At 40.3% G+C, this 14,155-nt stretch overlaps 1 protein-coding gene across 1 annotated transcript; it reads right to left on the reverse strand.

The window, feature by feature from the left end:
• Window positions 1-248: 248 nt before the first annotated feature.
• On the reverse strand, window positions 249-1,655 carry LOC117707639 (TD and POZ domain-containing protein 1-like). Its single transcript, XM_034501078.2, has one exon. It carries the CDS (start codon window positions 1,530-1,532, stop codon window positions 435-437), a length of 1,098 nt encoding a protein of 365 aa, XP_034356969.1. The 5' UTR covers window positions 1,533-1,655; the 3' UTR covers window positions 249-434.
• Window positions 1,656-14,155: the final 12,500 nt, after the last annotated feature.

Here is a 14,155-nt window from a genome sequence, read left to right on the forward strand (position 1 = left end):
CTGAATTCCCACAAACTGAGTCTTTAAAAAGAAAGTCTTCATTGTCTTTCCTTCTCTGATGAGTAAACACTCATGTTTGATTTCTCCTTTCCTTTGGCCCCAGTCATCTCTTCTGCTCAACCAGTGCAGACATGTTTTTTTCAGAGAACTTAGTTGGGCTTTGCTTAGGGTCAGCCTTGAATTAAATCCCAGTTTTCAAGACATCAGACAAAAACCAAACAAGAATATCAACAGGGTTGATGTTCAGTAGAATATCCTAGACAGCAGTGCTGACCTTGTCACACTGGCCAGCCTAACATATTACAGCTGTTTCAAATCCGGAGCCACCATGCTGCCTTTTCCCAGATTCACTGTAAATGCTCTTGGAATACCATTCTCTAACAAGAAGTCAATGGTAACCTCACTGGTTATTGCTCTTGGAAGAGAGATGTAGGTCATAGCTGGCTCGTTCCTGAGAGGACTTTAGGCTTCAAGAAAGGACACTGTGTAGAAGCCAGAAAGTGGAATGCCTCAGCCACCAAGTGGGGATGTGACTCTACCATTGACTTCCACCCTGAGGTCTCAGAGACCTCAGAAGCATGGACTGAAATGAAATCCAGGGCCTGAGCCTTCAGTTGCTCTGTGCTGTGGAGGTCAGCCAGCATGAGAGTGTTTGCAGCATTCTCCACAGACAGATTCCTGTAGAGGGCATCCTCACACAGGACCTTCAAGCCCTCCAGGCCATACTTGTCAGCAGCTGCCAGCACACCAGTGGCCATGGAGTGGCTTTGTAGTTGTGACACCTTCCCAGTGTAAATGAAGCCCATCATCTCCATGAAGACTTGGGGATCCAGGTCTTGGATCTCAACACGGTTTGTTAGGCTTTCCTTCATTTCATGTTGAAACATGGCTCTGAAAACTGGAGAGCGAGCTGCTAGGATGGCCTTGTGAGCCCTGAATTCATGGCCAGCCACCAACAGGCAGCAGTCTGTGAATTGGGATTTCTCCCACAGCTCCCCTAGGTCATCTGTCAACCTGTTCCTCGAATCCTTGTTTGCAAGTGTCATGTTCTGTCTTGGCATACTAACAAAAGCTCCTACTATGCTCACCTTGCAGCAGAGGGTGAGCTGGTCTTGAGGGAGAAGCCAATCCAGATTGGAGAGAATGAGATCTCGAAGGACGAACTTTTTGAATCCCCTGTGTTGGTATTGCAGAAAGCTTACAACCTTGGGGCTCTTTGTACATTGATATTTCTTTCCTTGAGAATTTCTGATCCAGAACTCAAACTTTGCCCAAACTGGTCTCTCTGAACAGCTGACCAACACCAAGTAAACTGACAGGTAATCTTTGCTTTTATCATCAACCCCGTTTGGATATACGCTCAAACAGAATGCCACTTTGTCACTGGCCTCTACTGAGAACACTGGGCTAGTGATGTTTCTCAGAATTCCCCCCATGCAAAATGAAAAGTTGTTAATGGTCCATTTGTAACGGAATTTCTGAACATTGGTCTCTGTGGAGCCCCACCTCTTGGCTTCCGAGTCCCCTGACATTTCTGCTGGAGGTAGTTTGGGTTTTAAAGTTGATCTGAAAAGAAGAACTATATGTTATTTACCCTTCATCCTTTTGGTTACAATTATAGATACACGTTAAATTTATTTTCAATTTGTCGTAAATTCTCATTCTCTCTCTCTCCATCTATCTCTCTGTTTCGCTCTCTGTATCTGACATTCTTTGTGTCTCTCTCTGTCTCCTTATCCCTTTGTCTTTTCCTCTCTCTGTCTGTCTTACTGTCTCTGACATTCTCTGTCTCTATCTCTCATTTTATGTCTGTAACATTCACTCTTTCTATCTCTCTGTGTTCTGCTTCCTCTCTTCTCTCTCTCTCTCTCTCTCTCTCTCTCTCTCTCTCTCTCTCTCTGTTATTTGTGTGTGGTCTCTGTGTGCTTGTGTTTATTGAATCTTAGGTTAATGGTAACTAGTTTTGGCTATTATATACAACTTTGGAAGAGTTTGGAAATTTTTATACACTCTCATTTTAAGTGTGCTGTATTGGTCATGGTCCCTTAGAGAAAGTACAGAATGAATTCTCTTTATAAATAGAAAGAGGATCTATAAGAATAACATACAGGCTGAGGTCCAGCTAGTATAACAAGGCTAAAACCAGTACTTACTTAGTCCAGGAGGTTTGCAGTCTCAGGAGTTCTTCAGTATATACTGGAATTCTGAAGAATTCGGGCCTAATGTCAGTGAAGAAATGGGTTTGCTAGGAAGAAGAGGGAGCAGTCATAGACACCAAACTGCCCTCATCTATGTGCTTATATAGGCCTCCAGCATAAGGTGTGGCCCAGTTAAGGGTGTGTCTTCTAGTCTCAAGATCTGGATTAAAGGTGTGTGTTTCCTGCCACAAGAGTCAGATTAAAGGTGTGTGTTTTTATCTATTTGATCAGGATCTATCTACTTCAATTTAAGCAAAAAAAAAATTTAAAAGATGAGACCTCCAGTTCTCTACATTACTTAAGTCCACAGGTAATACAGACAGGAAGAATAGGGTACTTTGCACACTGGGTCAATGTTCCATAAATACAGGGATCATGTCAATCTCTGCACAGCTATTGCTTACCCTTGTGCTGGTCTTACACTGATTCCTGCCATAAACATGATCATGGAATGTGTGTTTCCCTTAACTGGTCAGAAATCTGAGTGTTCATAAGATGGAGGACAGGTTGAAGAGCTCCTATATGGTGGACAAGGAAGCAGATACCAGAGCTTCTGAAAGTGGCTTTCTTTTTTCTTCTGTGTTATTACATTTAGACCCACAGACCTTGTTTTGACTCTTCCCCATTTGGTTGGTGGTCTAGTACTTCCCCTCAGAAAATTCTCCTTAGAAAATTTTTTTAAGAGCCACTTAATGGTATGACTCTGGAATATCCTAAATGCTTCTCAGTTCATCACTTTAATTGGCAGGATTCAGCTTCTCAATATCTCTTACACTGTATTCTCTACTGGTGAGTTCTGTGCTTTTCAGTCTTTGACTGCATGCTTCAGCTGCAGCTTCTGAAAAGGGAGAATGTATTCCATTTTCCAAGGGCTGGACATATATTCAAGAAATCTCAAAAGATTAGAGTTTGTTATTACTGACCTTAGGTAAAATGGTGTGTAAGATTCTGCCTACATCTCTCATTTCTCCAGTACTTCATGTCTTAGACCTACAGTCTACAAGATACAGAAAGAACTACAGTGATTCAGTCAACTCAGCCACTCCCAGTTCTCCTGCATGTCCTGCTCCAATGCTGCTCATCCCTCAGAATAAATCAATCAATTGGTTTTGATTTTTGACTTTTCCTTAGAATTATTGCTACTATTAGTATCAGTGACTTTTCAACAAGTTATTTTAAGACCTCGGTTGGAGGAACTCCAGCCTCAGGTCAGAGTTCTTGAAAGACTGGAATCACATCTTTCACAGTTTCTAGACACTGGTATCTCAACTGAAGATGACTTAACCAGAGTTACCACCAAATATGAGCTAGCACTTGTCTTTCTAATGTGTTAATTCTAAAACTATTATTAATCTGTATTTATTGTCATCTCTGAAGATTTGTTTCTCCACATGGCAACCATCCTAGGCCAGGAAGCTTATAGTCTTTGTTAAATCTATTCTAGGCCTAGAATTTTATTAGCATCTGAGACTTACATCTGAATAAGCTCACTTTTTCCTAGTTCTTTCTGAGTTCTAGCTGGGTGATTTAAAACACCTCTCTAGCTGGGCAGTGGTGGCGCACGCCTTTAACCCTAGCACTTGGGAGGCTGAGGCAGGCGGATTTCTGAGTTGGAGGCCAGCTTTGTCTACAGAGTGAGTTCCAGAACAGCCAGGGCTCCATAGAGAAACCCTGTCTCGAAAAAAAATTAAAAAAAAAAAAAAACCCAACCAAACAAATAAATAAATAAACAAAATACTCCTCTCTAGTATAACTAATTCAATGTGGGTTCTTGTGGTTATCCTGGTCTTGTGTTTCATAGGCCTTTGAAACTCCTATTTAATAGAAATATGGAATAGTTTGAAACTTTTGGCAAGAGAAATCCTTAAGTGTTATTAGCCGAGTGTACTGGGCCATTGTAATAGGAAGTGAAGTTTTTGATTTGTTTTTTTTTTTTAATTGTTTGTTTTTTTTCTTGTTGTTTTGTTTTGTTTTGTTTTTGAGACAGAATTTCTCTGTATAGCCCTGGCTGTCCCGGAACTCACTCTGTAGACCAGGCTGGCCTTGAACTCAGAAATCCGCCTGCCTCTGCCTCCCAAGTGCTGGGATTAAAGGTGTGAAGTGCTGGGATTAAACCAATGGTGCCTGGCACATGTCCAGAAAGAGGAGAATCAGGTGATGTTCTTTTCACAGTTTCTGGACACTGGTTTCTAAACTGAAGATGCCTTAACCATACTTGCTTTCAGAGGTGGCAGTCCAGGAATCCTTCAAATGTTTTCCTCTACAAGTAACTTTTATTTGCATGTATTAATTTTTGTCTCTGAGCATTTCTGCCTTGGTCTGCTGATTTAGGACTAGTCCTGGAAGGTTCTGGCTTCCAACAAATCAAATCTAGGCTTAGAGTGTTCTCAGCTTCAGAGACTTATTTCTGAAGCTCACCACTTTCTAGTTCTTTTTGATCTCTGGCTGCCTGATATAATTTGTTCTGACTCAGACCTCCTCTCCACTGTAACTGATTCAGTCTGGCTTTTCTCAGCTTCTCCTGAATTGCTCACTTAGTCTCATACTACCTTTGACAATCAGTTCTAATCTTCTGTCTCCTTCTCACTCTCTGGCTTGTTCTGTCTTTACTTGTGTCTCTCTTCAACCTGTGTCTATACCACTGTCCTGGTAGAACTGACCTCTCTCCTTTTCCCTCTGTACTGATCTCTTAAGTCATTTCCTTTTCCTCCCTCTTCTAGTAACAGTTGGGCATATCCTTTTCTGTCTAACCTTTCTCTGATTTTTCACTTTCTCTGCACACTGGTGCTTCTTTCTACAAACTTTACCTTCAGTGTTTGGAATTAAAGTTGTGTACTAAGGGTTTGTTTCTATTCCAGCCGGAAGGATTAAAGGTGTGTGCCAAACATGAGCCACTCCTCGACTAAAAGCAGTTTTTTTTTTTTTTTTTTTTTTTTTTTTCCAGTAAGAAACACAGTTTTGGGCTTCACAGTATGATCAAATACTCTGTAACAGTTTCTTTTTGGAGTGGATGTGTCAAGTGCTCCTAAGAGGTTTTGTTTGTTTGTTTGCTTTGCTTTGGTTTTTTTTTTTTTTAAGGGGGGGTGTGTTGAGACAGGGTTTCTCTTTATAGCCCTTGCTGTCCTGAAATTCACTTTGCACACCAGGGTGGCCTCGAACTACGAAATCTGCCTGCCTCTGCTTCCCAAGTGCTGGGGCTAAAGGTGTGCACCACCACTGCCCCACACTCTTAAGAGTTTTAGGAACAAATTGATCAAAGGAAATTTTGGCAATCTGGATCTCAGGTTGAGCACCCTCTGGAATTCCTTGAGCACTGCCCTCTTCCATGCCAGGTTGGGCACAGAGACCCTAGTGTCTCAAAGTGTGGTCTCTGGAATTTCTGTGAAGACTCCAGGAATAGTGTGGGGTGTTCTTCTGAAAAGTCTTCTTGAATGTGAACTTATTATTATGGTATTTTCCCTTTTATTAAAATTTCTCTTATGTATTACATTCTAACACCAGTTTGCCCTTCCTCCTTCTCTCAAGTTCCCCCTACCCTCCCCCATAACACTCCTTCTTTCAAGGCCACTCCTTTGCTTCCTTTCAGAAGAGAGCAGGCCTCCCAGGCATGTCAACCAAACAAAACAAATTACAGTAAGACAGGCACTTGCCTTCTTGCTATGGAGAGACAAAGCAACCCACTAGGAGGAAACGGGTCTCAAAATGCAGGCAAAAGAATCAGAGAAATGTAGTGTGTAATTATAGAAAACACTCCAAGCTATTCCCTGTTAATGGTGGTCTCACCTGCCTGCATGGTTTCTGAGGCTAGCCAGCTGCTGAGTCACCCAGATCTTTCCAGTCCAATCACCCTCTGTGGCTAGCCTGAAGAAAGCCAGCTGCCACTCACACAAATCCCTGTAACCCTATAAAATGAAAACTCCAGAGATTTGTATTTTATCAGCCAAATTTATTACAGTAAATCCTCAACCCCCAAAATGCTCACACAAAGAATTCAAAACTCAATGGACATAAATACAAGCTGCACACCTACATGGACAAAGGTGCCTACATTACTCTATTGCCCTTCGAAGATATCCAAAGATACCTCTGGCACTTTCAGGCTGTGTGGTTCTGGTTCATCTTCTTCCTCCATATTCTCTCCATCCCCTGTTCCCCCCCTCTCCCCTCCAACTTTCCCCTCTCTAAAACTTTCAGCTCTTCCCCCTCCTTTCACTTCCCAATCACAACCTCTATTCTAATCTGACTAATTAAGATTCCACCTGACTGCACCTGAATATGGGCACTGTTAAGGGTGCGGAACATACAAACAGCATTCCACAACAGACAGGTCCTCCTCTGTCAGAAGCCAGGACCCTCTCCTCTTACCCTCACCCCCTACTTCTCCCCACCTGCACAATGTCTCCTGCAGCTTCATCTCCCTAGCAACCACAAGGTTCTACTTAATAGTTACAAATAGATTTTTAGATGTAAAGCAGTGTACCGTATCTTTTGAAGTAAGCAGTTAGACCACCATTGTTTCAGGGCACAGGCCAAGAAGATTCTGTACTTTCCCATCACCTGGATCCCTCTTACCTCTCCCTTTGAAAAGTGTATTATAAATAAGCACTTTGTGCCCAAATATATGACTCTTGACAAGCATTTGCTTCCTTCAGTCCATTCTCTCTCTCACCCATTCTTCCAGGATTGTAATCCTCCTAGTCCCTCATGAATAACCTAGGACCTTCAGGTCGGGTCACTCCTCCAACTGTTAGGAATCCTACCAGAACACCAAGCTACTCAACAATAATGTGTGTGTGTGTGTGTGTGTGTGTGTGTGTGTGTGTGTGTGTGTGTGTAGTGCCTAGAGTCTGAACTCATTTGGGCTTCCTGACTGACTGTTTAGGCTCTGTGAACCTCTTTGGGACTAGGTTAGATTAGTTGATTCTGTGAGCCCTGTACTTTTTGATGTCCTTGACACTTCTAACTTTTAGAATCCTTCCTGTCCCTCTTTGGCAAGACTCTCTGAGTTATGCCTAATATTTGGTTGTAAGTCTCTTCATCTGTGCCCATCCAGTGCTGGATGAAGCTTCTCTGGTGAAGACTATGCTAGTCTCCTGTCTACAAATATAGCAGAGAATCATGAGGAATCACTCCACTGACTTTTTTCCAGATGTGTTTGTTTCTCTCTTAGGTCTCTGGACTATCCATCCTCTGGTTCCTATGGGCTCCTGCTTGAGGCATGGATCTCAGGTTGTACCTGTCACATGTGAAATCTCACAATTTCTGTGTGATTATTACCCTAGGATACCTTCCATGTTGTTGGAAGCTGACTTTTAGCAGACAGCAGCTATCAACTTTGCAGCCATCTTGAGCCCTACACCCTGATAAGAGACTTGTTTTTCAACAGCCTACAACAGCTGAAGCACACTCTGATAAACACCTTGTTTATTCCACATATCTTGTTTTGCTCTTTAGTGCCTCCAGCTGTATGGTGCATGTGGTAAAGGGTCTTCAGCTTTGTTCCCCTGCTTGTGCTTATAAATACCCAGGATTTCCTTGCAATATGAGGAGACAATAAGAGGAGACAATAAAGGAGACAATAAATGAAGAGACAATAGAGACAATAAGAGAGACAATAAGAGAGGAGACAATAAACGAGAAATGAGACTTGGTCACACACTCTGGTTTGTCTCCATTCTTCGAATCTCTTTCCCTTCTTCCTCCCCTCCTCTTGAACAGAGCACTTAGCTCCAAAGCATGGGGCAGTGTGGACAGCAACATAGAGACCCCCAAGCTGGGCAGTGTGGTCCTCAACACCATGTGGGATAGATTGTAGGTTGAAATTTTTGTGGTTGGGTTGGTGTTCTAATACCTCCACTGGAAGCCTGTTTGGTTAGAGAAGATGTCTAGTTCAGGCTCCATATCCCTACTAAGGGTCTTTGCTATGATCACCCTTGTAGATTCCCTCACACAATAATAGTGGGGGGACTTCAGCACCCCACTCTCAGCAATAGACAGATCATGGAAACAGTAACTAAGCAGAGACAAGTAAAACTAACAGAAGATATGAACCAAATGGATCTAACAGATATCTATAGAAAATTTCATCCTAAAACAAAAGAATATACCTTCTTCTCAGTACCTCATGGTACCATCTCCAAAGTAGACCATATAATTCATCACAAAATGGGTTGCAACGGATACATAAAGACTGCAATAATACCATGCACCCTCTCAGATCACCAGGGTCTAAGGCTGGTCTTCAATAACAACAAAAACAATGGAAAGCCCACATATACATGGAAACTGAACAATGCTCTACTCAATGATAATTTGGTCAAGGAAGAAATAAAAAAAAAGAAATTAGAGTTGTTTTATAATTTAATAGAAATGAAGGCTCTGAAGAAAAAAATTGAAGATTTCAGAAGATGGAAAGATCTCCCATGCTCATGGATTGGCAGGATTAATATAGTAAAAATGGCTATCTTGCCAAAAGCAATCTACAGATTCAATGCAATCCCCATCAGAATTCCAACTCAAATCTTTATAGAGATGAAAAGATCAATTTTCAAATTCATTTGCAATAACAAAAAACCCCAGGATAGCCAAAACTATTCTCAACAATAAAAGAACTTCTGGGGGAATCACCATCCCTGACCTCAAGTTTTTTTCTATTGTGAATTCTCTATTTACATATTGTCTCTTTTATTATAAAGTTTCTGGGGGTTTTTATACATACATATTCAGATGTCAACCCTCCATCAGATGTGGTAACAATAATTAAAAAATCTTTATCCATTTTGTAGGCTACTGCTTTGTGCAAACGACAGAAGCCTTACAGAAGCTTTTCAGTTTCATGAGACCCTATGTATTAGTTGTTGATTTTAGTGACTACACTGTCTTGTCAGTGTTCTGCTCTGGAAGTTGTCTCCTTTGACATGAGTTAAAGCCTATTTCTCACTTTCTCTTCTGTGAGGTTCATTGTACCTGATTTACCTGAGGTCTTTGATCCATTTGGAGTTGAATTTTGTGCAGGGTGATATATATGGATATATTTTCATTTTCTACATTTAGTCATTCAGTTTCACCAACTTCATTTGTTGAAGAGGTTGTCTGGTTTGCATTGTGTAGTTTGGGCTTTATTTCTTAACAAAAAATTAGTCTTTTATATGGTTGTTGGTGTATGTCTGGATATTGAATTTTATTCCACTGATCATTGAGTCTGTTTTTATGATAATGCCATGATGTTTCTATTACTACAGCTTTATACCTTGAGATCTGGAATGGTGAGAGTTCCTGCAGTTCTCTTACTGTTTAGGTTTGGTTTAGCTCCCTTGGTTTTTGTTGTTTTTTTTTTTTTTTTTTTTTTTTTTGAAGGTGACATTTGTCCTTTCAACATATTTGAAGAGATACATTGGATTTTGGTGGAAATTGCATAGAATTTGTAGACTGCTTGTGGTAGGATGACAGTTTTTTGCTATGTTAATCCTAAAAGATGGGAGATCTTTCTGTTTTCTGAGACCTTCTTCAGTTTGTTTTTTAAAACACTTGAAGCTTTTATCATATGAGACTTTCACTTGTTTGGTCAGAGTTAGCACAAGGTATTCTATATTCCCTGAGGCTATTGTAAAAGTTGCTGTATCCAACATTTCTTTCTCAGTCTGTTTGTCCTTTCTATATAGATGGGCTGCTGAGTTTGTTTGTAGTTAATCTTCTTTTCAGCTACTTTGTTGAATGTGTTTCTCAAGTGTAGGAGTTCTCTGGTGGAATTTTAGGGTCACCTATGTTTTCTATCATATCATCTGCAAATAACATTTTGACTTCTTTCTTTTCAATTTGTGTCCCCTTGGTCTCCTTCTCTTTTCTTAGAGATCTACATAAGACTTCAAGTATTGTATCAAGTAGGTAGGGAGGAAGTCCATAATCTTGTCTTCATCCTAATTTTACTGGAATTGTTTTGATTTTCTCAACATTTAAGTTGATACTATCTATGGTTATGTTCTAAACTGTGTTCTTTTTGTTTAGCTACATCCCTTGTATCCCTAATCTCTCCAGGACTTGTGATATCAAAGGGTGCTGGATTTTGTCAAAGGTCTTTTCTACATATAATAAGATTACCACGTGATTATTTCTTACAGTTTATTTATATGGTCGATTGCATGTATTAATTTTTGTCTACAGAACCATCCCTACATCAATGGGATGAAATGACTTTATTCTAGTAAATGATCTTCTTGATGTTTTCTTGGATTTGGTTTGCAAATACTCTATTGATTGTTTTTGCATCTGTGTTCATAAAGGAAATAGTTTTGTAATCCTCTTGCTTTACTGAGTCTTCTTGTGATTTTGTTACCAGGGTAAGAGTGGCCCTCTACAATGTATTGAGAAGTATTTCCTCTATTTCAATTTTGTGGAATAATTTAAGAAGTGTTGATGTTAACTCTTTTTTGACATTGTGGTAGAATTCTGTGATAAAGTCATCTTACCATGAGAATTTTTTTCCTTGTAGTAGAGTGATTTTTAATGGCAGGTTCTATTTCACTAGAGGGTATGAGTCTCTTTAAATGGTTTATCTGACCTTGGTTTGATTGTGGTATGTGGGGCCTATTGAGAAAATTATCCATTTCTTTTAGAGATCTCAATTTAATGGAGTACAGGTTTTTAAATATGTCCTTAGGATTCTCTGGATTGCTTTGGTGTCTGTTGTTCTTTCCAGTTTTTTTGTTTGCTTGTTTGTTTGTTTGTTTCTAATTTGTTTAATTTGTATCTACTCTCTCAAACTATTATTTAATTTATATAAGGGTTTGCTGATCTTATTGATTTTCTCAAAGAACCAACTCATTGTTTTACTAACCCTTTGTATTGTTTCTTTCTTTCTGCTTTATTGATTTCAGCCTTGAGTTTGATTATTTCTTTCTGCCTATGCCTTTGGGTGTGTGCAGTTTTTTGTTTTCTTTGGGAGGATGGATTTTTATAAGGTAGAAGTGTCAAAGACACCATTAATACAGGACTCACAGAATCAACTAATTTAACCTAGTCCCATGGAGGCTCACAGTGCCTAAACAGACAATCAGGGACCCTAAATGGGTTGAGACTCTAGGCCCAGTGTGTGTGTGTGTGTGTGTGTGTGTGTGTGTGTGTGTTATGGTTGAGTAGCTTGGTGTTCTGGTGTGATTCCTAACTGTGGGAGGAGAGCCTGTTTCTGTTATAGATTGTTTTTGTTTTGTTTTGGTTTTGTGTGTGTGTGTGTGTGTGTGTGTGTGTGTGTGTGTGTGTTCTGCGCCCTCAAGAGTGCCCATATTCAGCTGCAATCAGGTGAAATTGTAACTAGTCAGATGAGGCTGTGATTGAGCGGTGGGAGGAGGGGCCAGAGCTGAAAGTTTTAGAGAGGAGAGAGACAGAGACAGGAGATGGAGAGAAGATGAAGGAAGATGAACAAGAAACACATGTCCTAAAAGTGCCACAGGTAGCTATGGATATCTTAGAAGGGCAATAGAGTAATGCAGGGTACATTTGCCCCATCTAGGTATGCAGCTTTTATTTATATCAATTGAGGTTTGAATTCTTTGTGTGAGTATTTAGAGGGCCAAGGATTTACTGTTATAAATCTGACTGATAATTTACAAGTCTCTGGAGTTTTCATTTTATGGAATTACAGGAACTTATGAAAGCAGCATCTGACTTTCTCCTGGCTACCCAAAGGAGGCAGGTTTACTGGGAAGATCTGGGCAGCTTAACAACAAGCTTTAAGCAGGAACCAAGGTAGTGGGTGAGACCTTCGTTGACAGCAAGTACCCAGACATATTGTAGATTGTTTTTTTATAATTATATGCTACATTTCCCTGACTCTTTTCCCTGCTTTTGGGACCCTTTCTCCTAGGGGATTGTTTTCTGCCTCAGTAAGAGGGCAAGTGTCAATCTTATTGTAACCTGTTATGTTCAGTTGACATCCCTGGGAGGCCTGCTGTCTTCTGAAAGGAAGCAAAGGAGTGGACATGCAAGAGGAAGTATTGGAAGGGAAGGGAATGGGAAGAATGGAGTGAGAAAAAACTGATGTTGGGATATAATATAGAAGACAAAAATCAATAAAAGTGTAAATACCATAAAAAATAAATTCATGTTCAAGAAGACTTCTCAGAAGATCACCCCACAACATTCCTGGAGGCTCCACAAAAATTCCAAAAACTACACTTTGGGGCACCAGGGTCTCTGCGACCCTCCTGGAGAGAAAGAGAGCAGTGCTCAAGAAATTCCAGAGGGTGCTCAACTGGAGATCCAGATTACCAAGATCAATTTGTTTCCTAAACACTTAAGAAGAGCCTGACACCTCCACCCCACTAGGAAACTGCTACAGCATATTTGTTCATATTGTGAAGTCCAAAATTGTATTACTTACTGAAAAACAACCTGTTATTAGTTGTGGAGTGGCTCACCTTTGACACACACTTTTAATCCTTCTGGCTAGAATACAAACAAACCCTTAGTACACACCTTTAATTCCAAACACTGAAGGTAAAGTTTGTTTGTAGAAAGAAGCACCAGTGTACAGATGAACTGAAAAAATAGAGAAAGACTAGATAGAAAGGGATATGCTGAACTGTTATTAGAAGATAGAGGAAAGGTAAGAGATCAGTAAAGAGAGAAAAGGAGAGAGGGCAGTTTTACAAGGACACTGGTACAGACACAGGTTGAAGAGAGAACAAGAGACACAGGTAAAGACAGAAAGCCAGAGAGTGAGAAGATGGAAGATTAAAACTAACTGTCAAAGTTAATATGAGACCAAGTGAACAATTCAGGAGAAGCTGAGAAAAGCTAGATTGAGTCAGTTACAGTGGAGAGGACTTCTGAAACAGAACAAATTAAATCAGGTTGTCAGAGATCAGAAAGAACTAGAAAGTGGTAGGCTTATTCAGCCGTAATTCTCAAAAGCTGAGAACATTGTAAGCCTGGATTTGAATTGACAGAGACTAGAACCTTCCAGGGCTAGTCCTAAGCCCGCCAATCAAGGCACAAAGCCTCAGAGACACGACTAATACCTGCAAATAAAAGTTACTTTTACAGGAAAACATTTGAAAGTTTCCTGGACTGTCACCTGTAGAGAAAAGTATGGTCAAGATACTTCAGTTTAGACACCTGTGTCTAGAAACTGTGAAAGACATCACCAGATTTTTCTCTTTCCAGTATTCTGGACTTATTGCATCCACCACTGGTTATCTGTGTAGTGTCTCTGTCTCTCTGTCTCTCTGTCTCTCTTTCATTCTTTGTCTCTCTTATATATGTCTCTTTGTCTCCCCCATCTCTCTCTACCTTTAAATGTGCATTTGTCACTTTGTTTGTTTGGGTTTTTTTGTAGTGACTAGTTGCTTTCTCTGGTATAAGGACGTTTTGTAGGCTTACCGCCTGTGTTCTTTCTGTGTGGTATAAAATTCTTTTGGCTTTGGCAAGACACCCATAAAATCACTCCTCTCCTCCACCACCCTAAACACCATAAACTTGTCACACTCAGTGACAGAGTCTTCTTGAGCAAAGCCTATGATTCTTTCCAGGAGTCTCTGTTCTACTGTTGGAAGTGACTCTCAGGAGGACCCTGCTCCTGAGAGCTAAGGAAGGAACAATTTACAGCAACTTTCCAACAAAAAAGGGGTTGCACAGTGATCATCTACAAGCATTTCAAATGTCAGATTTGGTACAGGGGATACTCCTATAATAGCCCCCAAAAGTACCAAATAGAGAGTCACTGATGCTCATAGTTTGCAATAAGGCTAACAGAAGGAAAAAGTTTTAAATCAATTGATTGTTTTATTTGATATTGAGGGTTAAGCAAAATTGGAGCAAGACATTCAGGAGTGCTGCTGAGCTGATTGAATCACTGGAATTATTTCTGTGTCCTCTAGGCTGTGAGTCTCTCTAAGACACAATGAACTGGAGAGATGAGAGATGTACACAGAATTTTACATGTCACTACACGAGGGCAGTAA

The sequence above is a fragment of the Arvicanthis niloticus genome, chromosome 4, assembly GCF_011762505.2.
Source record: "Arvicanthis niloticus isolate mArvNil1 chromosome 4, mArvNil1.pat.X, whole genome shotgun sequence".
Taxonomy (NCBI): domain Eukaryota; kingdom Metazoa; phylum Chordata; class Mammalia; order Rodentia; family Muridae; genus Arvicanthis; species Arvicanthis niloticus.